Source organism: Branchiostoma belcheri, unplaced genomic scaffold (assembly GCF_001625305.1).
Source record: "Branchiostoma belcheri isolate BF01 breed outbred unplaced genomic scaffold, Haploidv18h27 scaffold242, whole genome shotgun sequence".
NCBI classification, from domain to species: domain Eukaryota; kingdom Metazoa; phylum Chordata; class Leptocardii; order Amphioxiformes; family Branchiostomatidae; genus Branchiostoma; species Branchiostoma belcheri.
The window spans coordinates 97,605-119,493 of record NW_017803846.1 but is presented as its reverse complement, the minus strand read 5'-3'; the positions used below and the strand labels follow the sequence as shown (position 1 = coordinate 119,493).

At 40.4% G+C, this 21,889-nt stretch overlaps 1 protein-coding gene across 1 annotated transcript in view; it reads left to right on the top strand.

Annotated features, from left to right (window-relative positions):
* Positions 1 to 17,913, top strand: part of LOC109471241 (regulatory-associated protein of mTOR-like) — a 36,903-nt gene extending 18,990 nt beyond the window's left edge. Inside the window, exons 7-12 of the mRNA XM_019770520.1 lie at positions 1,171 to 1,226; positions 5,662 to 5,843; positions 10,522 to 10,581; positions 13,752 to 13,852; positions 15,889 to 16,033; positions 17,797 to 17,913. Coding sequence (XP_019626079.1) covers positions 1,171 to 1,226; positions 5,662 to 5,843; positions 10,522 to 10,581; positions 13,752 to 13,852; positions 15,889 to 16,033; positions 17,797 to 17,896 — 644 coding nt within the window. The 3' untranslated portion in view covers positions 17,897 to 17,913. The remainder of the gene's footprint in view (positions 1 to 1,170; positions 1,227 to 5,661; positions 5,844 to 10,521; positions 10,582 to 13,751; positions 13,853 to 15,888; positions 16,034 to 17,796) is intronic.
* Positions 17,914 to 21,889: the final 3,976 nt, after the last annotated feature.

Genomic DNA, 21,889 nt, shown 5'->3' with positions numbered 1-21,889 from the left:
AATATATATATATGACATTATGAAAATGCTGTCATACAGCTGTAGAAGATGGATGCAAAAAGTGCTTCCCCTATAGTAATGCCTTTGTTAGGACTGCCAAATAAGTTATGACAGCACAAAAAGGTTTGATCTAAGTGGCTGTGTATTGATGTGAAATATTGCACTACAAAATTGTGCACCTCTTTACTTGTACTTACCCTTTCCTTGTAGTTACCTTCACCAAGAAGGTTATGTCTTCATATGTGTGTGTGTGTGTGTGTGTGTGTGTTAACTCGAGCTTGATATGTGGTACATGTAGATGAGTAGGTCTTTATGATCTCGAAATGATTAGGGACTGTACGATATTTACCAGGGAGGGCGGCCAGTCGTCCGGGGGTAGGGTAAAAAATTTTTTCCTAGGCCCTCCCCCCAGGTCAAAAAAATTTTCCTAGGCCCTCCCCCCGGCTCAAAAAATTTTTCCTAGGCCCTCCTCCCGCGTGAATCATAGAGAGTGGAATTTTGTATGGGGAGGACGAGATTTTGATTGAAAATTTTCCCGGCATGAAGCGCCGAATGCGCCATTAGAGCCCGAGTAGGCCCGGCTTTTTTTGGGGGGGGGCATGTGACAAAAATCATGCCTTCAAGAGTTAATCCGCACTCACCCACAATGCGGCAGGACAATTCCATAGTCTTTCTGACAAAGACAATGAAAAAAAAATGTAAGAATTAGGAAGACAAGGAGCTTTCTTTGAGCATTTTGGAGTTGTTTTAAAACATGAATCTTCTTTTTTGCAACTCAGAAAAAAATGAAGCAGGCAAATTTGAGAGCCAATTAATTAAACTGGTGTGGCCTAAACATAACTTATACAAATCAGGACCTCATTTTCATAATTTATGAGGAAATCCTAGAATCACACTTTTTCATAAGACAAGACTCATAAGGTAGAGAATATACTCAAATTATTTTTTTTATTTTTTTTATTTCAACATTTCATGACCAAACATGGGGGCGGCACACTCAAGTTATATCAATATATTTTATGCATATGAGGGTTTAATTTGCATAATTCATGAGGAAAATTCGTCAGTCGTAAGGCTTAACATTATTTGGCAAAGGTATAAAGTCATTGAACTCCAGTTACCTGCTAATTTCTTACATACAGGCTAGGGTTCCACTGCTTGCTTTTTCAGGTGTGATACTGGACTCATTCAAGCAGTTTGCTGCCCAAAGAGAACAGGAAATAGAGGTATGTTTATCAAGAGCAGAAGCCAGTATTCTTTTTTAAAAGAACAGTTCGTGGATGATTTGGTCAGGTGTAACAGGAGGGGTCCTAATTCAGACCTACATGTATGTTACATGCAAACGCACATACCTTTGGTGATAGTTTGTCTGACCAAAAACCTCTGCAACATGAGCTATGGTATTGACAGATAAAGATCACAATGATTAAAGCTGCACAGCTGTGTATTTCACTTCAGTGCAGTGCCTTGCACCCAAGCGTAATGGTTCACGAAACTTACAGCAGGTTTTTGGTAATTTTGCCAGTGGAACGTTCTATCACAATAGGGGTGCCCTAATTCTGACTTAGTATCAAACACAGGTTAATCTGAGAAGAGAGTTTAGAATGTAAAATACACAAATTATAACTAAAACAATCTACAACTGTTTTTCTGTGCCAAACAAGTCTTCTTTTTACCATTACGCAACTTAGTAAACTCAAAAGCGGCTGTTTCAAAATCAAAACTGCATTTTTAACACGTTTGTCAACCCCCAAACAAGCGTCAAATTCAAACAGTCTGTTGTTGGAGCGTACGAATTGGAAGAAACTTTGTGATATTACTGTTATCAACACAAAAACTTTGTCCATTTCTGTGGGTAATTATATGCACATGCACCGATGCATAACGCCGCAACAAGGATTTTTCAAACTAGTCCGGAATTAGGGCACCCTCCGTTAGATATTTTGTTTTTATTATTAATGTGGGAAGAAATATACCTGTATATGAATATGCAAAATATACTTGTATATGGATACGCAATTTTCTATGTCTGGATGATCTATATAATTGAAACTAAGAAGCTCAGCAATATTTTTTCACATTTTTCAATCTAAATTGTTTGTCTATTACTAGTATCATGTTAGGGTGTCCAGACGTGTTTGTATACATGTATACATTGATCCATGATTGATTCTTTGTGCTGTCTTGCGGTCCATTGTGGTCATGTGATTCCAGCATTGTTTAGGTCAAGCATCCAAAAAGCTGCTTGGCCAAAATAGATAGAGGGTACAAGTTCAAGGAAAAACACGTCTTGCATTACAATCTATCAAGACAATGGAAGGTCACACTGCCATGGAGGAAAGTAAACATGTTTAAACTCCTTGTAACACATTTGACTTTTTTAAAAACTGTTTAACAATACAGGCAGTATAATTTGAAACATCATGTCTACACTAAAAAAGCTAAACTAGAGTGAAGGTCTTAACCTTTAGCCTGTATACATTGCAAGGCGCCAGCCTGACTGCCAGATCGTGTTTCTGGTTGACCTACGTTGTACATTGTAGTGCCAGATGTGTCCCACGATTTCTCAGACAGGTTATTAATACCCTTTTCTTATGTAAATTAGGTCCTGATTTGCATAATATACATCTTATGTTTATTTTCACTTGAGGCACCTACCTACCAAAAACAATGAAAAACTATCCACTCGTGGGGCAGTTATTTGCAATCAAACTTTGAAAAAAAAGGCACTACAATTTCAAAGAAGCTGCTAGGAGACCCAAAATTATTTTGTTTATTTACTAATTTATGAAGATTTACCACATTTGTGGAAGGATTGACAGAACAGCTGACCATCACCTCCTCAATATGTCAAACCTGAGACCTTAAACCTGAGACCTGAGCAGAAGATCATTTAAGCAATAAACAAACCAGCACGTCGTAGGGAGCCACGCCCGTGTGTATACGTCTGGAGAAGACAGCCGGCCGGTACTATGGTTAAACAAACTGCAAATTGTCGGGAATGAAAAAAATTACTATAGTTATACTGATATTGGAAATAATATTAGTTAACACGAATTATTGCCGGCTGCACCACACGGTAATTTTTAAGTGTGCCCGGCGCCGCTAGCGACAGGGAAGCATGCGGGCTGAAAATGGGGTCTCATGCTGCTTATCTTGATCGGCAACATGGTCGGGATGGTCTTAAATACATTGTATTATAGGGTTCTCTTTTCGAGTTTTGTGTTTCTTTTGATGGGAAAATGTACCATTACGTACATGTATGGACTTGAAATTTTCGTGACCTCAGCCGTTCGTGTCACTGTCCGTCATGGAACAGTCGCAAAGCAATAAAAGGGTAATTTAGCTACTTGTCACTAGCTTGTTGCTATTAGATAGCGATTAGTGGACTTCAAAGAAGTGGCGACTCCCGACAGGCTTGGTGTGCGGCGAACTGTTCTCTCAACGGACAAACTCCCTTGGCGTGCTTATCTCTCTATTTGACCGATTTCTACTCTTTCCAGCCACCTCCCCAAGCCTGGTACACGTAGAGGCTAGTATACGTAGGTTCTTTAACATGTGTAGGGTGTTGCTCTCCCTAAACATGGGACCTCCATTTAACGTCCTATCCAAGGGACATCCCTAACCGAAGCTGGGTACTTATTTACTCCTGAGTGAAGTGAGGAAAGTCGTGTAAAGTGCCTTTCCCAAGGGCACAATATCAGTGACATTGGACAGGATTCGAACCTGGGACCTCTTGGGTCTGAGCCCTCTACCACTACACCACGCGACCCCGAAATTACACCACAAACTCCCACTCTCAACAGCTTTCAACTACTTAAAAATCATTAACAAAAGATTTCTGGAAAATTTACCTGAAACTGTCAATACCTAAAGTACCAGTCATTGCAAATGGACTGGACTGGAATACGAATTTATACATTTTGTTATTATCAATTACTTATTATTGGTTAGTTACCGTTTCTTTTCTTTATTATCATTGTCAGTATCATTATTTATTGTATCTTAATTTTATTGTTTGTACCTGACTTAATTTTTTTTGATTATTTGAGTAATACAGAGCCCCACAGAAAAGCAGTGTCATCACTGATTGGGAAACCCTGTTTAAATATTACTAAAATTGATAAAATAAAATAGATACATGTAGCTGCTAGGAGGCCCATGATCAAACTTGACCAGCATCTTAAGTACCTGTCCCTACATAACCAACAGTTACTGATACCATACTTGTATCATTAACAACCATCCTCGTTTTCTCAATGTATGTTGTACACAAACAAAAACAAAAAAACAATTTCAAACTTGAACTTTTTTCTATAACCGCTGCTCACCTACCAAATATCATTAAGATCCATTCACAAATTTTCAAGTTATGCTGCATACATACATTTGTACAATCAAGAAAAGTACAAAAAATTGACCTTACTACAGAGACACACCACAGCTGCTCCACCATACTTTTCTGATGAAAGCAATAAATCTAAAATCATTCATAACCTAGCAGCAATGTACATGTACAATGTGTGCATACAAATTGGAATAGATGGAATGCTGTCAAAATCTTTCCTTGGGCACATAATGAAGGAACTATTAAACTGAAGGTACTTGAAGTTTTCTAGTCTTTGAATGAGTGCCCTAGACAAGAATCTGAGGTCCAATGGTCCAAAGATGTTACTGAATTCTGTCTTTGATTCATTATACAATTTTTGATTCATTATACAATAAAGCCGCACTAGGGATGTGGAGTCTTCCAGAGATTGAAGCACAGTTTCTGCATCTTTTATCAGCTCAGCATCTTTTATCAGCTAGCGCAAGATCATCTGCAAAGTCCAAATCAGTAAGATATTGGGCAGGGTACATTTGATACCTGTGTAGTTTGATTTCTATACATTTGTACAGTCATTGGCATCTAGCAAGAGTCTTTTAAAATACATAAGGTGCTCAGTACAGTTAGGTGCTTGAAGATCACCCTGAAGAACCCCAGAACTATGATCAAAATGAACAAGTCTCACCATCAGGGGTAATTATTGAGCAACGAAAATCAACGAAAACCTATCACATCTTTTCATCATTCTCTTCAATTACAAGGCATACTGTATTGCAAGAATCTGTGAAATAGTTGACCTTCCTTTCCAAATCCATTTTGATTCCTCCTATAAGAATAGGATCAAGTACAGGGGTTAGACAATTGACAAAAAGTTTGTTGTACACATCCCGCAATGGGGGTAAAAGTAATTCCTCTTTAGTTACAGGCAAATGTTAAGTCACCTATTGGGGGGGGGGCAATCCCTCCTTTTAACCAGGATGTTGGTGGTCTACAGTGTATGGTACATAAAAGTTTGGTTACGAATGCAAGAGGGTACTTGAAAATTGAATCTTTCAAAATGATGGGGGAAATGTTGTCCAGCGTTGTCTTGGACAGATCTCAGGACCAACTCAAGATCACTTGTTTTGTAGTGAAAAGATCTGTCAAGTTCTTTCACTACAGTTGTCATCAGTGTTCTAAGTCAGAGTCCTCACAGTTGAACTAATAGGGAGTGTTAGCCAGTTGTCTTTTCTCTCTTCACCTGTGGAGACTACATGTTGCAAGTTATGGTGTCAATATTTGTCATTTTCCAATGTTATTTTGCAATGTTTAATGAAGACTCTTTATAACTGCAGCTGGCAAAGATCAATGCCCAGTCTTACCCAGGAGCAACTCAGATGCCGCTCCCACCCTCCATGAAGAACTGTATCCAGCTGGCGGCATGTGGACCCAAGCAGCTGCTCCCAATGAACCCTGAACTCCCTGCTGACCTCTTCACCTCCTGTCTTACCACACCTATCAAGATAGCCCTTAGATGGTAGGTAATTGATTTGATTTATTATCTTTGTCAAGGAGGTTATGTTTTTGATAGCATTTGTGTGTACATGTATGTGTGTGTGGTTTAGCACAACAACTCAAGAACATATGGATAGATTGTCATGAAACTTCATAGGTATACCCTTGTGCTCATGAAGAAGTTAGTGACATCGGTTTGGCCCCCCTAGCAGCCTGTTCTGGAACTGCAGGAGCTTTTGTTTTAAAAAAATTTCCCTGGCCTCAAACATGACTCCCACCTCCAGCCCAGGGTCATCATGCGGCAACCATTGACAAGTCTCCTAGTACTCTCTCTGTAAAAATGAAAGGGTCCCCGACAGAGAAACGGCCGTTTAAACGCCCGTTTGGGGTGGCCATCCATTTGGGACAGCTGCCCGTCCCTGCCAGTAAACGGGGGCAACGGACGTCTTGACAAAGGCCAAAAACAGGCCAGGACGCCTCAAACGCCTGGTACACCGTCAGAAATGTCCGTTTTCAACATCATTTCAACGGGCTCCTGGGCGTGTCCGGGCGACGCTTGGGACGGCACAGGTGGGATCCAAACGGCGTGTCTGACGGCCGGACGGGTCTCTGGGGGGTGCTCAGTCATTGTGGACAGTTTGATCTTGCCGCTCCAACGGGGTTTGAACGGCGTTTCTGACGGCGTCCCGTCACGGAAGGTGTTTGGAAGCAAAATCCTTTTGGGATAGTTTTTCTGTTGATGACAGCCATTTTGAAGCTCCAGCGGGGCAGAACATATTCAATCTGGGTCCTGTGGCTTCCATGTGAACAAGGTATTGCCAATGCTGGTAAGGGAAAGACCTGTACCTGTATAGGTTCGGTACAGTACATACGATGGCCCATAGGTTAGCCAGCCAATTCCAACTGTGGACATAAAGGCTTAGGGAATGTCTATTAAAGTAGTTACAAGAAAATGGAAGTATTAGTAATACTTCCATTTTTTTCTTGTAACTACTTTAAATGAAATTAAACAAGAAGCCACAGGCGACAATCCTCCGTGAAGATTTATATATTTCAACAAATACAATCCCAAGGGTCAACGCCAGACCTACTGTGCAGACATTGTAATTAGGCAACGGTTAATACAATGAGGGCGCGTCACAAGCATAAAACATTAAAAAAAAACTAAATCCATTACTGCTCCCACTTCCTTTTACATTTCAACTCTCAAGTAGACGCCCCAGGCCAAAGTCGGGGTGCGAACATTATAATATTAAGGTTTCTCCCGACAATAATCACGAAACAAGCCTGACAGACGACCATATTTACCGCCCCGAACAGCACCACGCCGCTGTCCCACCTCCGGGTTAAGTGACGACAAAATCACGTCGAAAATGCTAAAAAAAAATACGCATAGAAGCATGTATCTTCTCCATAGAATCTTGAAACAATGCATTTTTCCACTAGAATATCGATGTGTGGTTCTGGAAAATAGCATTCTAGCGCTTATATCGCACAAAGAAATGCATGATCAGAGACGGGCGTCATTGCCTGTAACTGTTACTGTGTGCTTGACTTGACTTCTTCCTTTACCGAAACTTGGTGACCATATCGACGATAGTCACAGGAAATATGTCCATTTATTGAAGTTTAACTTTATTTCCAATTGTCCGTATTCTTATCTAAACATGCTATGGACGATCGATGTCGTTCCAAGCACCCCATGCCGGTGTCCGCTAGATTTCTGGGTCGTCCACGGATGTATTCTGTGTACAATCTACAGAAATGTACATCAGGTCCAATCATCCGATTCTCCCCTTTCAGTTTTTTGGACTCGGTTCTTGTATGTTGTTCCAGTCCAAACCGGTCCGACTGAACTAGTACCCACCCTTAGATGCACATCAGGCTCCTGGAATGTGCGAATGTGCAAAAAAATGACTCCAGGACTGTCTACAGGGAACACTCGCATAAGGCCAACATTCGCGGTGTAAGACAGCGCGACTGGCCATACACCGCGACTGGCCAAGCCCAGACTCTGCAATTAGTAACAGTTGCACATCAATCCGGCCGAAAGCATTGCGAAACACAGGCTACTTCTTCCTATATTCAGCGCCGTGTTTCAAGAGAATAATACCGGGAAACGATTACTTTTCTTGTTTTGAACGCATAGATGTACGTATACGCTAATCTAGTATACCTGCCATGGCCAGATTATCTAAAGATGTGTGTATTCTGTGTACAATCTACAGAAATGTACATCAGGTCCAATCATCCGATTATCACGTTTCAGTTTTTTGGACTCGGTCGTTGAACGTTGTTCCGGTCCAAACCGGTCCGACTGAACCAATACCCAGCCCTAGATGCAAATCAGACTCCAGGAATGTGCGAATGTTCGAAACAAAATTACTCCAGGACTGTCTACAGAGAACACTCGCATATTGCCCAACATCAACATTCGCGGTGTATCAAGACAGCGCGACTGGCCAAGCGCAGACCCCAACAGTTGCAAATCAATCCGGCCGAAAGCATGATTGTGTAACACAGGTTACATCTTATAGTAGATAGTAGATAATAGATTCTTTCAGCCAGGTAGGTCTTCCTATACCGGCTCATACTACAGGACGCGTTTACAACTAGCAAATCATTAAATTATCCGATCTACTAATATGTGTGGTTTACCAGCCCCAGACCACATCCGACCACGAGGCAAAACACATTGATGGGTTGCTCAAAAATATTGTCCATTTTTCCAAAGAGCTGCTCCACTAACACTATGGAGCGGCCCAACCCAAAAATATTGCCCATGTGTACAGTCAAGCGGCCAGCACGCTCGTTGCTAGGACGACCGGCCAGTTGCTACGTGACTAATATACACGCCGCCACTAGGTCGCCACACCCGACCAGTTTGAAATCGATAGGATTACGTCATCGGTATTAACATTAAATTTTTCCTAATGTTGACCTCTGACCACCCCACATATCCGTACCCATCAGCCCCGCCCGACTTACTACCGGTGACATAAAGGGACGACAACATTTCAACGGCATGGGGATGTTTCGAAAATAACCATTTACTCCAATATCAAAACAGCTACGGTAAAAATAAAAAGACGTGCATCATCCCGGACATAATGCAACACCACAAGCAAAATTACACAGAAATGCGACGTACGGAAGAATGAGTTTTGGCTGCGAACATCTTCCAAAAAACTTGGCATCTCTTAACCATGGGCAAAAACATCTGGAACCACTTATAAAAACCACCCCGTATCTGCATGAACTTTTACCCCCCCCACTGCTATTCCAAACAACGCGTTTTTCTGGACCATTCCAATTCGCCTCGTAATTGTAGGGGTGCGTCTGCGATATTACATTGACCGCGAAAGCAGCAACGGCAAAAATACACATTCGTGCATCAACACGGGCATGCCCGCAGACGGCGTATAAAATTGCGTGCCGATTAGACAAAGAGAACCCAGTGTTTTTACTGCGAACATGAAAAATCAGCCGATTACAACACTCCGTCCGGAGGTCCTGACCTCCTTCACGGAGTAATGAAATGCCCGCCAAGCTTAGCCTATCTGAATCCCTAGCAGTAATAAAGGGACGTTGCAACATCATACCACAGCAAACAACATAGATTGTTCACATGATGTGAAAACTTATAAACTGACAGGGAAATACATTAAAGGTGTGTTTCCTTGGGTGGGTATGACATAAATAAAATACAACACAGTGTATTTGGCATCCCCCTTGTCCCAACCCTCCCACGAGTCGGATTGCCCTCCGGTCGATACGGAATATGCTGTGTTGTATTCTATATATGTGTGTGTATTCTATTATATGTATATATAGATATACATAGATATACATACTATTAGATATATGGCTTTCATACTGTATCTCCACAGGTACAGGTCTTTTCCCTGGCTTGCCTGGAGGTGGGAGGAGGGCCTTCCACTGTAGGAAGTCTGGGTATCCAAGAAAGTCTAAAACTACTAAAAACACAAAAATAAATATAAACAACCCAATGTTATAATCCGTTCACAGACTCCTGACATGCTATACACAAAAAAGAACAATTCATAAAATGCCCACTGCAGTACCTTTGGGAAATGCCAGGTGAACCATTTTTAACCTTGAGCTACATATAGATCCACACCTTGGCCAAACCTAAAATATAACCTTCTTGTCGAAGGTACTTAATATCTTAAGACCTGGTACTATAATGAGCATTAACTAGACTGGAGAGCCATGCCCTTGGTACTTAAGAACCCCACTATGCTTATTGTTAAGAGCAGGCTGTAAAAGCAAATATTGCAACTGTACAAGTTAAGGTCATTAATTGGTAGTTAATGAACTACATGTATAATTTCTTACCTGGTAGCAGAAATCTGCTGGTACAAACGTGGTACTACAAAAAATAGTTATTGTATCATAAAATTATTTTAGTGTCATTGATGTTATATTTTACCACTTTTAACAAACATGTAAACTCATCAAGCACTTGAAACACAAAACAAAAATAAATGTTCCCAATCCAAGATCTGTAAGTAGATATTTGTTCCTCATATTTCGTCAGATGGGCCACAGCCTCATATACAATCTGGTAAAGAATGTATTATATCATTAATTTTATTGTCTTTGACATTGTATATCTAATAATATCAAGATCAATTCCATTCTGTTAATTTTGTTACCTACTTTCATCACTGCTGCAGGTTTGTTCACCAACGTGGAGGCAAACTGGTGCCAAGTATCACAGAGGACCTGATAGAAAAGTAAGGAAATATGTAGGATTTACAATCATGTAGTATCTGTGTCAACACACACACAGTATATGCCATGAAATATGCATCAAGTTTTGCAAGATGTCCTGCAAACCTTTGTAGAATATCCCTCAATCTTCCATAGAATGTCCCTCAATCTTCTGTAGAATGTTCTGCATTCTTTAGTGAAATGCTCTGCAATCTTCTCAGTCGAACCGCAGACCGCTATGCGCATCGGTTCTGCGCAGCTCTCTCTAAGATCTCGTTTAAATCTCGCGCTTCTTTTCCAAGGTAATGTGATCCGCGAGAATCCGCGAGAGTTTGCTACTGTTTACTGTTTCGCTTGTAACTCCGCTTTGCGTAAGTGTTTCCTTGTCATACGTTAACGTGAGATGTAAGAAGAGCCGGCGTCACGCTCAAGGTCGTAGATGTACATTACTGGTGGTGTTTGTTGGAGAAACGAGGTTTCAAAGTTGACCGTGCATGATGGAGATGATTCCACTCGAGATAGGTACCCTTTAGTTTTTTTCATCGTCGATTTGGTGTATTGTTTAATAAAGTATAGACCCTCCCTCATCTATCGTGTGTTGTTTCTTTTGGGATCCTGTAGTTGTTACAGTATAATAACCGATAGTAAGTTGGGCTCATTTAGTCGAATTCTCAACGATTTTTGTTCGAATCGCAAGCTTTTGCAACTAGTTCTAACCAATACACCTGTAATGTCAGATATGGCTGAAATATAGTTATGTTGGCTTGACACCTGTGTACTTAGTTTTGAAGTTGCACAATGTGTATTGCAGCTCGACCTTGAGAAAGAGTGTAATTTCTTTACAGTCTCTTTGCCTTTGAAAATGTTCTGTTAAAAAGTTATATAGAACAAACAAGAAAGTGAAAGAATATCGACCAAATTGTAAGCTTCAAAACGATACCCACTTTACGGATGAAAACAGAAGAGAACGAATTCGGGCATGAACAAATACAACAACACGTTGATTTTTCATGACCTAATTTTTGAAGGAGAAATCGGACATTATGACCTGTTACTGTAAATATACAAACATCGGGCATATGTGCTGACATTGGTATAGTTGCACATGAATCCCACTTTCTCTAGCGTCTTCATGATATAAGTCTGACTTGGAATGGGTTTCGTAAAGTCTGTTTGTAATGAAAAAAACTTGATTCCTTCTTTTCATGAACTTTCGCAAACAGCGGTTGAAAGTTGCAACATTGTTGGCGGCGCGAAAAATGGAACGCGCTGCCTTGGTTCCATGGATCGAACGCAAGAGTTCGAAACCGATTGACTTCAAATTTGACGATTTTTGAATGGTCAGAACCTTGTATTAAATTCCTCTTTTTGTATATACTTGAATTGTATCATACCACTTATCATATTGCATGTGGTAGCCACATTCATACAGTTTCTCATACCAAGAAACGAATCTTATGGCATTACGCGAAACGTATCAAAATGTAGCGGAAACTCAGGATGGTGTGTGTCAGTAGCTTACAACTGGGCTAAAAGTTGACCACCACGATGTGCGCATCGTCACAGTTTTTTTGGGGGGCAAACCCGTTTGCCATAAAATTTACCAGGGGTCTTTGGCATCAATGTAAAGGCGAAGAAGTGGGCTATCACACTGTGGTATTAGCTAATGGGATCCAGTTGAACAGCAAAAAAGACAAGCACAAATAAAGTGACCAAAAATTGCTAATGTTTGGAAGGCCGTAGCGCTAGCTGTTATATTTTGCAATGCACGAAATATCTACCTGGTTGTACACGGCAAAGCCTGCAGATATGAAAAAGTATAAACATTATGTAGGTCTGAGGTATTTTTGTTACAATATAGGCAGTTGTTTACACCCATGCAACGGGGTCAAATCGTGACCCGGCAAATGCCGTATCGTAGAGAATAACGCGTTCTACGGTGACCTGCGGTTCGACTGTTCTGTAGAATGTCCCGCAATCTTCCATAGAACATTCTGGGTCGTAGTTTAAATCTGACCGGAGCTTAAGTGTGCAGAAAATTGCCGGAAACGTGGCTTTGTTTCGTATGTTTTGGTTGCTGTATCCCTGATATCGTAATAGCTATGTATAAATCTTAAAGTTTGTATTTTGTGAAAAGCCTGTTAATTGTAGCCTTTATGGGTGGCGTAATGTTGGTGGTCCAGCGAAGACTTCATCGTTTTAGTCCGCGCGGATGCTTAGGTTGCCTTTTTTGCCTGGTTGCCAGGATGGCGCATTCTATTTTGCTATTTTGCTGGTGTCGTCATCGAATATAGCGGTAAACTTATCACATCAATTTTGATTTAGTTTTGAATTTAGAAACATTAGTTCCTGAGCCTCTTCCAGCAGTAAGCTGTTACCCCAGGAAAATTTGTTTTTCCATGCAGCCATGTGTGACAAGAGACAAAAAAAAGGACGCCTTACTTAAAAATGTACTTCGATAGGCCTTATTTACCCCAAAATAAATTGGCCAAAGAAAATATCAATAAGGTTTATTGATGAGTGGCATGACACCCCTTGCAACCAGAAGAATGAAAAATGTTCCACAATCTTCTGTAGAATGTTCTGCAATCTTCTGTAGAATATTCCACAATCTTCTGTAGAATGTTCCACAATCTTCTGTAGAATATTCCACAATCTTCTGTAGAATATTCCACAATCTTCTGTAGAATGTTCCACAATCTTCTGTAGAATGTTCTGCAATCTTCTTTAGAATATTCCACAATCTTCTGTAGAATGTTCCGCAATCTTCTGTAGAATATTCCACAATCTTCTGTAGAATGTTCCGCAATCTTCTGTAGAATATTCCACAATCTTCTGTAGAATGTTCCGCAATCTTCTGTAGAATATTCTATAATCTTCTGTAGAATGTTCCGCAATCTTCTGTAGAATATTCCACAATCTTCTGTAGAATGTTCCGCAATCTTCCAGTCGTACATGTACGTGTACAAAATGTAGCATGTCCAGAACATTTCAAAACTTATAATTCTGCTGCAGTATCATAGAAAGCAGCTAGGAGGCTTCATCTTAAACTTTCACTTGGAAAGAAGCTGTTTCTGTTTTGATTATATATTAATTGAATTAAGGATGTAACTTAAGGATGTCTGTAACACTAACAGTCAGGAAATGCTGTATGTTTTATGATATTGAAAGATGATGTGTTATGTCTCTCCAGAATACCAGGACGTTTAAATGACAGGAGGACACCATTAGGGGAGTTGAACTGGATCTTCACAGCTATTACTGACACAATAGCATGGAACACCCTCCCCAGAGGTCAGTCACTGGAATACTGGCTAGTTATTTTTCAAGGTTGTGCATATTAAGTTCAGTCCTTTTTGAATTTAAGTCATACAAATGTACGCGACCAAATTATAACCGAGGTGGTATTCAGGTTTTTTTGGGGGGGGGGGATGCTGCAGGTGACTAACAACATTTATACAATACTATGTACACACATGATGATGTACACACATGCGACACAGGTGTGGCTGATATGGGAGTCGTGGGGCTGGAAGTCTCTTCCCTACACTGTCACAGTCTGCTCTCAAAACTCCTAGACTAAAGAGCTTCAAATCCTTGCTCAGACTGATTTCCAATGAATGGCCGGCTTTTACTATACACACGGCCTGTGCCACTGTGGACATGTAGTATGTATGTCTTAAAGACAGTTTGTTCGAGAAAAAAGTTGTTACCTCCATGAAATGGAAGGTATTGTTTTTGGCGCGTCTGTGTGTATGTGTGTGTGTGTGTGTGTGTGTGTGTGTGTTTGTGTTTCTGCTTTTTTGTACCTTCATAAGTTCATAACGCCTTCATGGATTGTGGTGATATTTGGTATGCTGGTAGGTGTTAGGGGGGTGAAGGTCAAGGTCAAATATGGGCCTCCTGGTGGATGGCCTTTTTAGTGCAGTAGCACTTCCGTTTAATGAGGAATCTCCTTCGCAGCCAACAGATGTGTCATTGTGTGGCTATCGAGTCAGTGCGCTTGGGACCCGGTTTGATTAATGGGGTTCCCTCAGGGGAATAGGTGACCTATTTCAGGGTTAGGGTTTGTATTAGCTGCAGGCCTGATTAGCTGTGTGTTTGAAGTGTACTGTATACAAAAACTCATATATTTCATGGAGGCCTGTCTGTCTGTGTGTGTGTCTGTCTGTGTGTGTGTGTCTGTGTGTTTGTGTTTCCGCACATTTGTAGTCAGCATAACTCCATAATGCCTTTATGGATTGCGATGATATTTGGTACGCTGGTAAGTCTTAGGAAGACAAAGGTCAAGGTCAAATATGGGCCTCCTGGTGGATGACCTTGGTACTGCAGCAGAACTTCCGGTTTTTGTATCTTTTGTCCTAAACATGCTATGGTCTTGACTTTTTGGTGACAGATAGCTTTTCCTGTCAGGAATAAGTGGCGTGAGTTTGGTCCCCCTAGCAGCTTGTTTTGGAACTGCAGGAGATTTTCGGGTGAAATCTTTAAAAGCCAATAAGTCCAGATAGGAACAAGGTATTATCATCATTTTTGGTAGGTAGGTAGATGAGAGAGAGATGTACATAATTAACTACAAATTATGCAAATGATGACTTAATTTGCACAATTAATGAGGAAATTCTATAATTACAGTGTTTTACATTATAGTACTTTCATACATGTAATGTATGTAATCTATGGCAGATGGAACATCAACAGATACCAATTATGCAAATGATGACCTAATTTGCATAATTAATGCGAAAATTCTATGACTCCTTATTGGTAAATGATGGGAATTTCATACTTGGTACATGTGTAAGTTAATCAAAAGTTAACATCACGATGCATTTATTATGTTAATGTGGAGGTAATTTACATAATCAAAGAAGAAATTTACATTTACATGTCAAGCCCATATTTCATGGAGGTATGAGATCTCGGAACTCTCGTTTAAAAATAGATTTAGACCATGTACTATGTGATTGTGTGGTAACTGGTTACAATATTGTAGCAGGAAACATTTCGTGGGTTTTCACTGCTGCAACACGTCACCACTGCATTGAAGGGTAAGGCAAGTGCGGCGAAACCATTCACACATTACAAATATTATTTTCAAGATCACTCCTAGGTTTGGTCTGCTTTTTCTGAAGGCACTATGTACTCTTGGAAATGATTGTGAGTGAGTGAGTAAAATGTGGATAAAGATCAGTGGATATTACCAGTTATCTACTATTATTAGTCAAGGCAAGTCAAGGTTTATTGCACAATGCAATTATTAGTTTATTGCAATATACAATACATGTATATACGTGATCTTCATAAGGATTGTGCTGTCTCCCTTTGTGCAGAGTTGTTCCAGAAGTTGTTTCGGCAGGACTTGTTAGTGGCAAGTCTCTTCAGAAACTTCCTGCTGGCTGAGCGGATCATGAGGTCTTACAACTGTACTCCACTGTCCAGCCCCAGACTCCCTCCAACCTACCAGCACCCCATGTGGTGAGTTGTACCAGCTTGTCCTTACCTGGCAGATTGTTTAAGATGCACCAAAAGCAATCAGAAAAAAATGTCTGTTATTTCTTGGATTTTTAAAGAAAATTATATGGCTTCATTTAAATCCTTGAATTTCAAACTTTGTACCTAACATTAAGCATATAAGATCAGTTAAGAAGGATACAAGTGGATGTACAGTAACTTTAATGTCTGGTGAAATATATGCTGTTGTATTCCCTCCACATGTACATAATGTAACATTCACATGTGTGTGCATACCATTATTTGCGTACTTCCTCACCTCACCAGTCCCATAGCAGTCAGGTGACTGCCGTCGGGGCAACAACTTTGCGTGCTTCGGACAACTTAAATGAAGCCGTAACCCAAAAATTAAGTGACAGCAAAAATGAAACATAAAACAGGTCTAGGCATTCTTTGATAGCCATGGAACAGAAAGCCATGGAATACCTGCCCTACTTCACTACAGCACAGATGTCATGAAACAGACTGATGTGTTCCTAATGACGATAGCTGCATGCTAATATACAGTGTAATTGGCAATATGGTAAACCGGTCAGGGAAAGTTGAAGATGAGTACCATTTCCTATGTCCTTACTATAACGAAGAAAGAAATAGAATAATGATATCATGTAACGCTACCTGGGACAAGTAGAGATAAAGTGTCTGTTTCTGATGAACCACTTGCCTAGAAGTGTCCTTCTTTTTAAGCACAGAGCGAGTTCGTTACGGTCATTCAGCGGCTGATCGAACAAAACCGCCATTTTGAATGTTGTTGAAGACATTACCACTAGTCCGTACGTGGATGTGGCAAATGATCGCAACACTTGTATATCGCCAAAATTAGTGACAAATACTTCGGAATAGTGCAGAATAAAGCTTTCTGTATTGTGTTCTCAACTATTCCTTTCTTAGAACTAAATAGCCCCGCCGTAACTGATCCGACTGTGGTCCCCTTCTTTGAAAATTCAATAGTCCCAAGCCACGTGATCTCACGTAGTGCTGCCAGTGGTGCACCGGTCTACCGACCGTTACATTTGATGCCAATGATAACTAGTGCAAGTGTCATTTGACGAAGGGATTGAGAAAAAATGATGTAGCAAAATTACAGTCAAACAGCTAGTACACTGTTGTATGGTGTCAGATTAAGTTTTCGCTTAGGAATGTAGCTTCAGTTATCTTCTAAATATAGCAAAATTAGTCACTTTATGAGACAACACTGTTTTTGTACGGAAGGCTACTGAAGTAACAAGTTCCTCACTGGCCACCCAGTGCCGATCTCGCGGGGAAAGTGGCATGGGCACTCGGGGGCCCTGTGCGGAAGGAAACTCCATTCCACTCGAGTGTTCCACTCGACTTCAAAGGCAGCATCTTGATACACTTTTTAAAGGCAAGGTTTGATTTGCCGATTTAGAGTTTCCAGTGCTGAAGTCGCTGACACTGGACACCAAGTGTTGACATAACTTTGGCACTGGAGATCTAGGACGGAAGCCATTACTTCAGTACTTTTGCTTTTTGTACACATATCAGGATGTTACATTTTTGTCATGTCACAGATATTTTTGATACTGAAAATGCCTTATTTCAACAGCATATATTGCAACTACGTGACATAAATTCAGCAGCCTTTTGTATAAGTGAAAGCACTTTGCACAACTCATATGTATTTTTTTTAAAAATGAAAGACAAAGTGACTTGGGTGCGACATTTTTCAAATCTCATTTATTGATGTTGCTGCTTACTTGTTGCAGGCAAGCCTGGGACCTGGCTGTCGACCACTGTCTCTCTCAATTACCTGCTATTGTAGATGATGGAGCTGCGTACAGAGTGGGTTCAATTTCTTATGGATAATAGGGATTGTTTTGAGGTATTCCAGTATCAGGGTGAAGTACATGTATACAAAGTTAGCGAATTTAGAAATGACTGGGGCTAACTTCGTACAGAGGGTGGGGGCTGGTGTACGATTTACGAAGTTTTATATCATACCCGGGCCGCGATTACGTTCGATAAAGATGTTCCGGGCTTCCATAGAACAATTTGAATGCATTTTGCCCTAACCGCACGCGCCGCTTTCAAAAATTCGAAAAGAGAATTCAGATGTTGGAATTGATGTTGCATTTTTGAGTGCAGGGTCACCAAATTTTGGTGCATTTGCATTGAAAGGTGAGTTTTCTTGGGTGGGTGTGACATAAATAAAATACAACACGGTGTATTCCGCATCCCCCTTGGTCCCGGCCCACCCGCAAGTCGGGCCGAAGCCTCGGGCAATACGGAATACCCCGTGTTGTATTCTATATGATTGTACAAAGTTGACGTCACCACCGTGTGACGTAACCGTACAGAGGGCGGGGGCTGGTATACGATGTACGAAGTTGTACACATACATGTAGTACAGGTGATACTGTATGACATCCCATTCCATTAAAATGTACGTTTAGGTATAAAGTACCTAGTTACAAAAGACACACAAAAAGAAAGCTTGTTTTCCTCACCACTTCAGATGTTAATGATGTTTGAATTTCAAAAAAATGAAATTCCAAGTAGCCTAAAGATTTGTCGGGTTCAATTTACCGACATCTTCACACCTTGTCGATCCATTGTTGATTGATTGTCAATCCATTGAACTGGCAAGTAGATGTTTTGAATTACCGGTACTAGCGATACTGTAAATGGAACATATGGAACTTCGTACTTTCTACACTTAAGTACAAAGTTAGCTTGCGCAGCGTCATAATCCCTGACGTCATGACTTTGTAGTATTGTACACGTACTTCGTACAGGAGCCCCACCCTCTGTATGAAGTTAGCTTACTGATTTGTACATTTCACCCTGATCCTGGACAAGTATGATTGTTTCTGCAGCATAATGGCACTTTTTCCTTTGGACGTCTCACTTACTCATAGCCAATTACTGATGAGACTTCTTACTTTCATAATAGAGGAGATAACAATATTATCTGTACAAAATGTAGGTCCGGATCAGGTTCAGAGGATCAGGCCAGGAACAAACCTGATAATTGTACAAGCAGCAGCAATTCTTGCTTTTTTACTTATTCTGAATAGTTTACCTTTCACGTCCAGTTTAGGACATAAATCGTAGTTGAATATTTGAACCCATTTTTGGACTGGTTGAAAACTGAAGTGTGTACATGTATTGGGGAGGGGAGTAACACAGCTTGGATGATTGACTCCATAAATTTTGCACAGTCATGTATATTGATATCAAGGAATGAAAGGACGACGTGTGGTTACATTAGTAAGGCCACACCGACGTAATTTTATGGATGACATCTGCGCGCGCATTGATTTTTGCCTGTTCTCAAAAAAAAAAAAAGATCACGTCCGCCAAGGCTCTGATCTGGCTCTAGGCCTGGGTAGTCCATGGTATAGTTAGCGACAATATGGAGCCGGCATCCAGGCTACCGATGCTCCACGACTCAAGAACTCATGAAGTACCTACATGTACGTACAGTGCCAATTCAGAAATTCCGCCAAAAGCCAGCATTGCCGACTTGTCGTATACGTCGCCAAGTACTGCCGCAAATTCACAATACATGTACCAGCTTTGTATTCCTGTGGTTTAGTAGCATTTTTATTTTTGGACGGATTTTTTTAAATTCGCCCACGTGCACTAGTTTGGGGGTCTTCAGAGGATGTCGTCCATAAAATTAAGGCGGTTTTGTTCTGATATACCGGGTATTTGGAATTTGTAATATATAAGGGACTTGAATGTATCAGCGACACGACACTGGTAAACGTATTTGCATGTGAATAATGTATAGCGTGGGAGCGCGATCCGCATCTGTATGTGAATATTTGGCCTAACATTACTTTTGTGGCATTCATATGATTTGAGTATGAACCAGTCTAAAGTCACACCAATTTAATTTGTTCGTTCTCAGAATTTTTCCTAAAAAATATGAAGCTACAGGGCGAAAGATAAAAACAGGTCTATAGGAGCCATGAAGTCAACTTAAAAGACTGGGTTAATATTAAAACAATGAATTTCGAACTTTTATCAAACCACTACATTGATAAAGGAAAAACTAAGAACTATAGGAAGAAAAGGACTTGTCTCAACTCTTGGGGGAAAATAATGAGCATTTTTGAGTTGATTCAGAACCAAATCAGAAAAAAAGATGAAAAGACAAATTCGACAGCCAACAAATTAAATTGGTGTGAGCTAAGAGCTACATGTAAGAACCAGTAAGAACATGTAGTTGTATAGCAAAAAATGTATATAAAAGCATGCATGCATATCAAAATGGCAGCTGACCTTGTTACCTCTGGGGAAGGAGCTATCCTTCCACAGAAGGGTAAAGTAAGTGGTCGCCGTTTTCATGGTCGCAGCTTTTTCTCACGGTTGGGTGGATAGATTTGTCTGGACTGGGTCTGGGTATCTACATTTTGTTATTAGGCTGCAGATGATGCACGTTCTTTTCTTTTTATTACCTTTGCCAAGAAGGTTATGTTTTCAGTAGCGTTTGTCCATCTGTTTGTCTGTCTGTCTGTCTGTGAACAGCATAACTCAAGAAGCTTAATATGCATTGTCATGAAACTTGGTAGGTGGGTAGGTCTTGATGAGACCTAGAAATGATTAGATTTTGGGCCCTCTGGTGGCTTTTGTTGTTACTGCAGCAGAACTTCTGGTTTTGATATATCGTGATCTGGACATGCTAGGGTCACGAATTTTGGTTGGTAGATAGCTCTTGGGGTAGGGAAAAAGTGACATGAGTTTGGGCCCTCTAGCGGCATGTTCTGGAACTGCAGGAGCATTTGTTGAAAAATTTTCAAAGGATGATAACCGAAGAACCAGTGGACGGATTGTCATGATTTTTGGTATGTACATGTAGGTAGCTGAAGTGATGCTTGACATAATCAGATGACAATTATGCAAATCAGGAGCTAATTTGCATAAACAATGAGGAAATTCTATTAATCTGCTTTGTCCGATAATAGGACTATGAAACACTTGTAATTAAGAACAAAAAAAGATCTGAGGATATAGTTAATGTGAATGAAGACCTAATTTGCATAATTAATGGAAAATTTTTATAATTTTATAGTTGTAACTACTGGGAATTTCATACTTACCACATTTGGAAGTTAAATGAAGGCGAACATCAATAAACAAAATTTATTCAAATCATGACCTCATTTGCATAATTTATGAGGAAGTGCTATAATAGCCTTTTTGTTAAGATAAGACTGTCATTGGGTGGAGAATATGATCAACTGATATAATCCTTGCAAATGAGGCTCTTGTAACAATAGCCTTTTTGCTCTATGTTAGCTTACCTAAACATTCAAGCAAGCACGATTCGGATACTGGATTCTGCTTTCGGAGGAGTGTATTTATTCACAGTGTAACACAATCATAACCAACCACAGCATTGTAACGACAAGATATCCAACCTTTCTTCTATAGTTCCTGACAACTAACAAGAGCCTCGGTTACATTAACAATCGGACATTGCGTTGTGTACTTTTTTATAGACAAATGACTAAGGACTTACTTGTTCAGTTGGAACGGACACAGGACACTCAGAAGTCACTCCGCCTAGACTCTCTCGTAATCACTCCCGACACACGACTGTGTCCTGCCTTTTAAGCTATCCTAATTATGCGTATAACCGACTCTGACCTTGATTGGTAGACAATACGGCAGCCCACATATAGGTGTTAACTGGGCTTGTCTAGCCACTTCTTTGTGGTGCATATTGATACTGGCAGACGGGCAAGATGTTTACAGAAGTACAATAATGTGAAGTACAAGTGATATACATAATGCATTTTGGCACATGATACATTTTGACACATTATTAGGCTGGCCACCAAGCGTTAC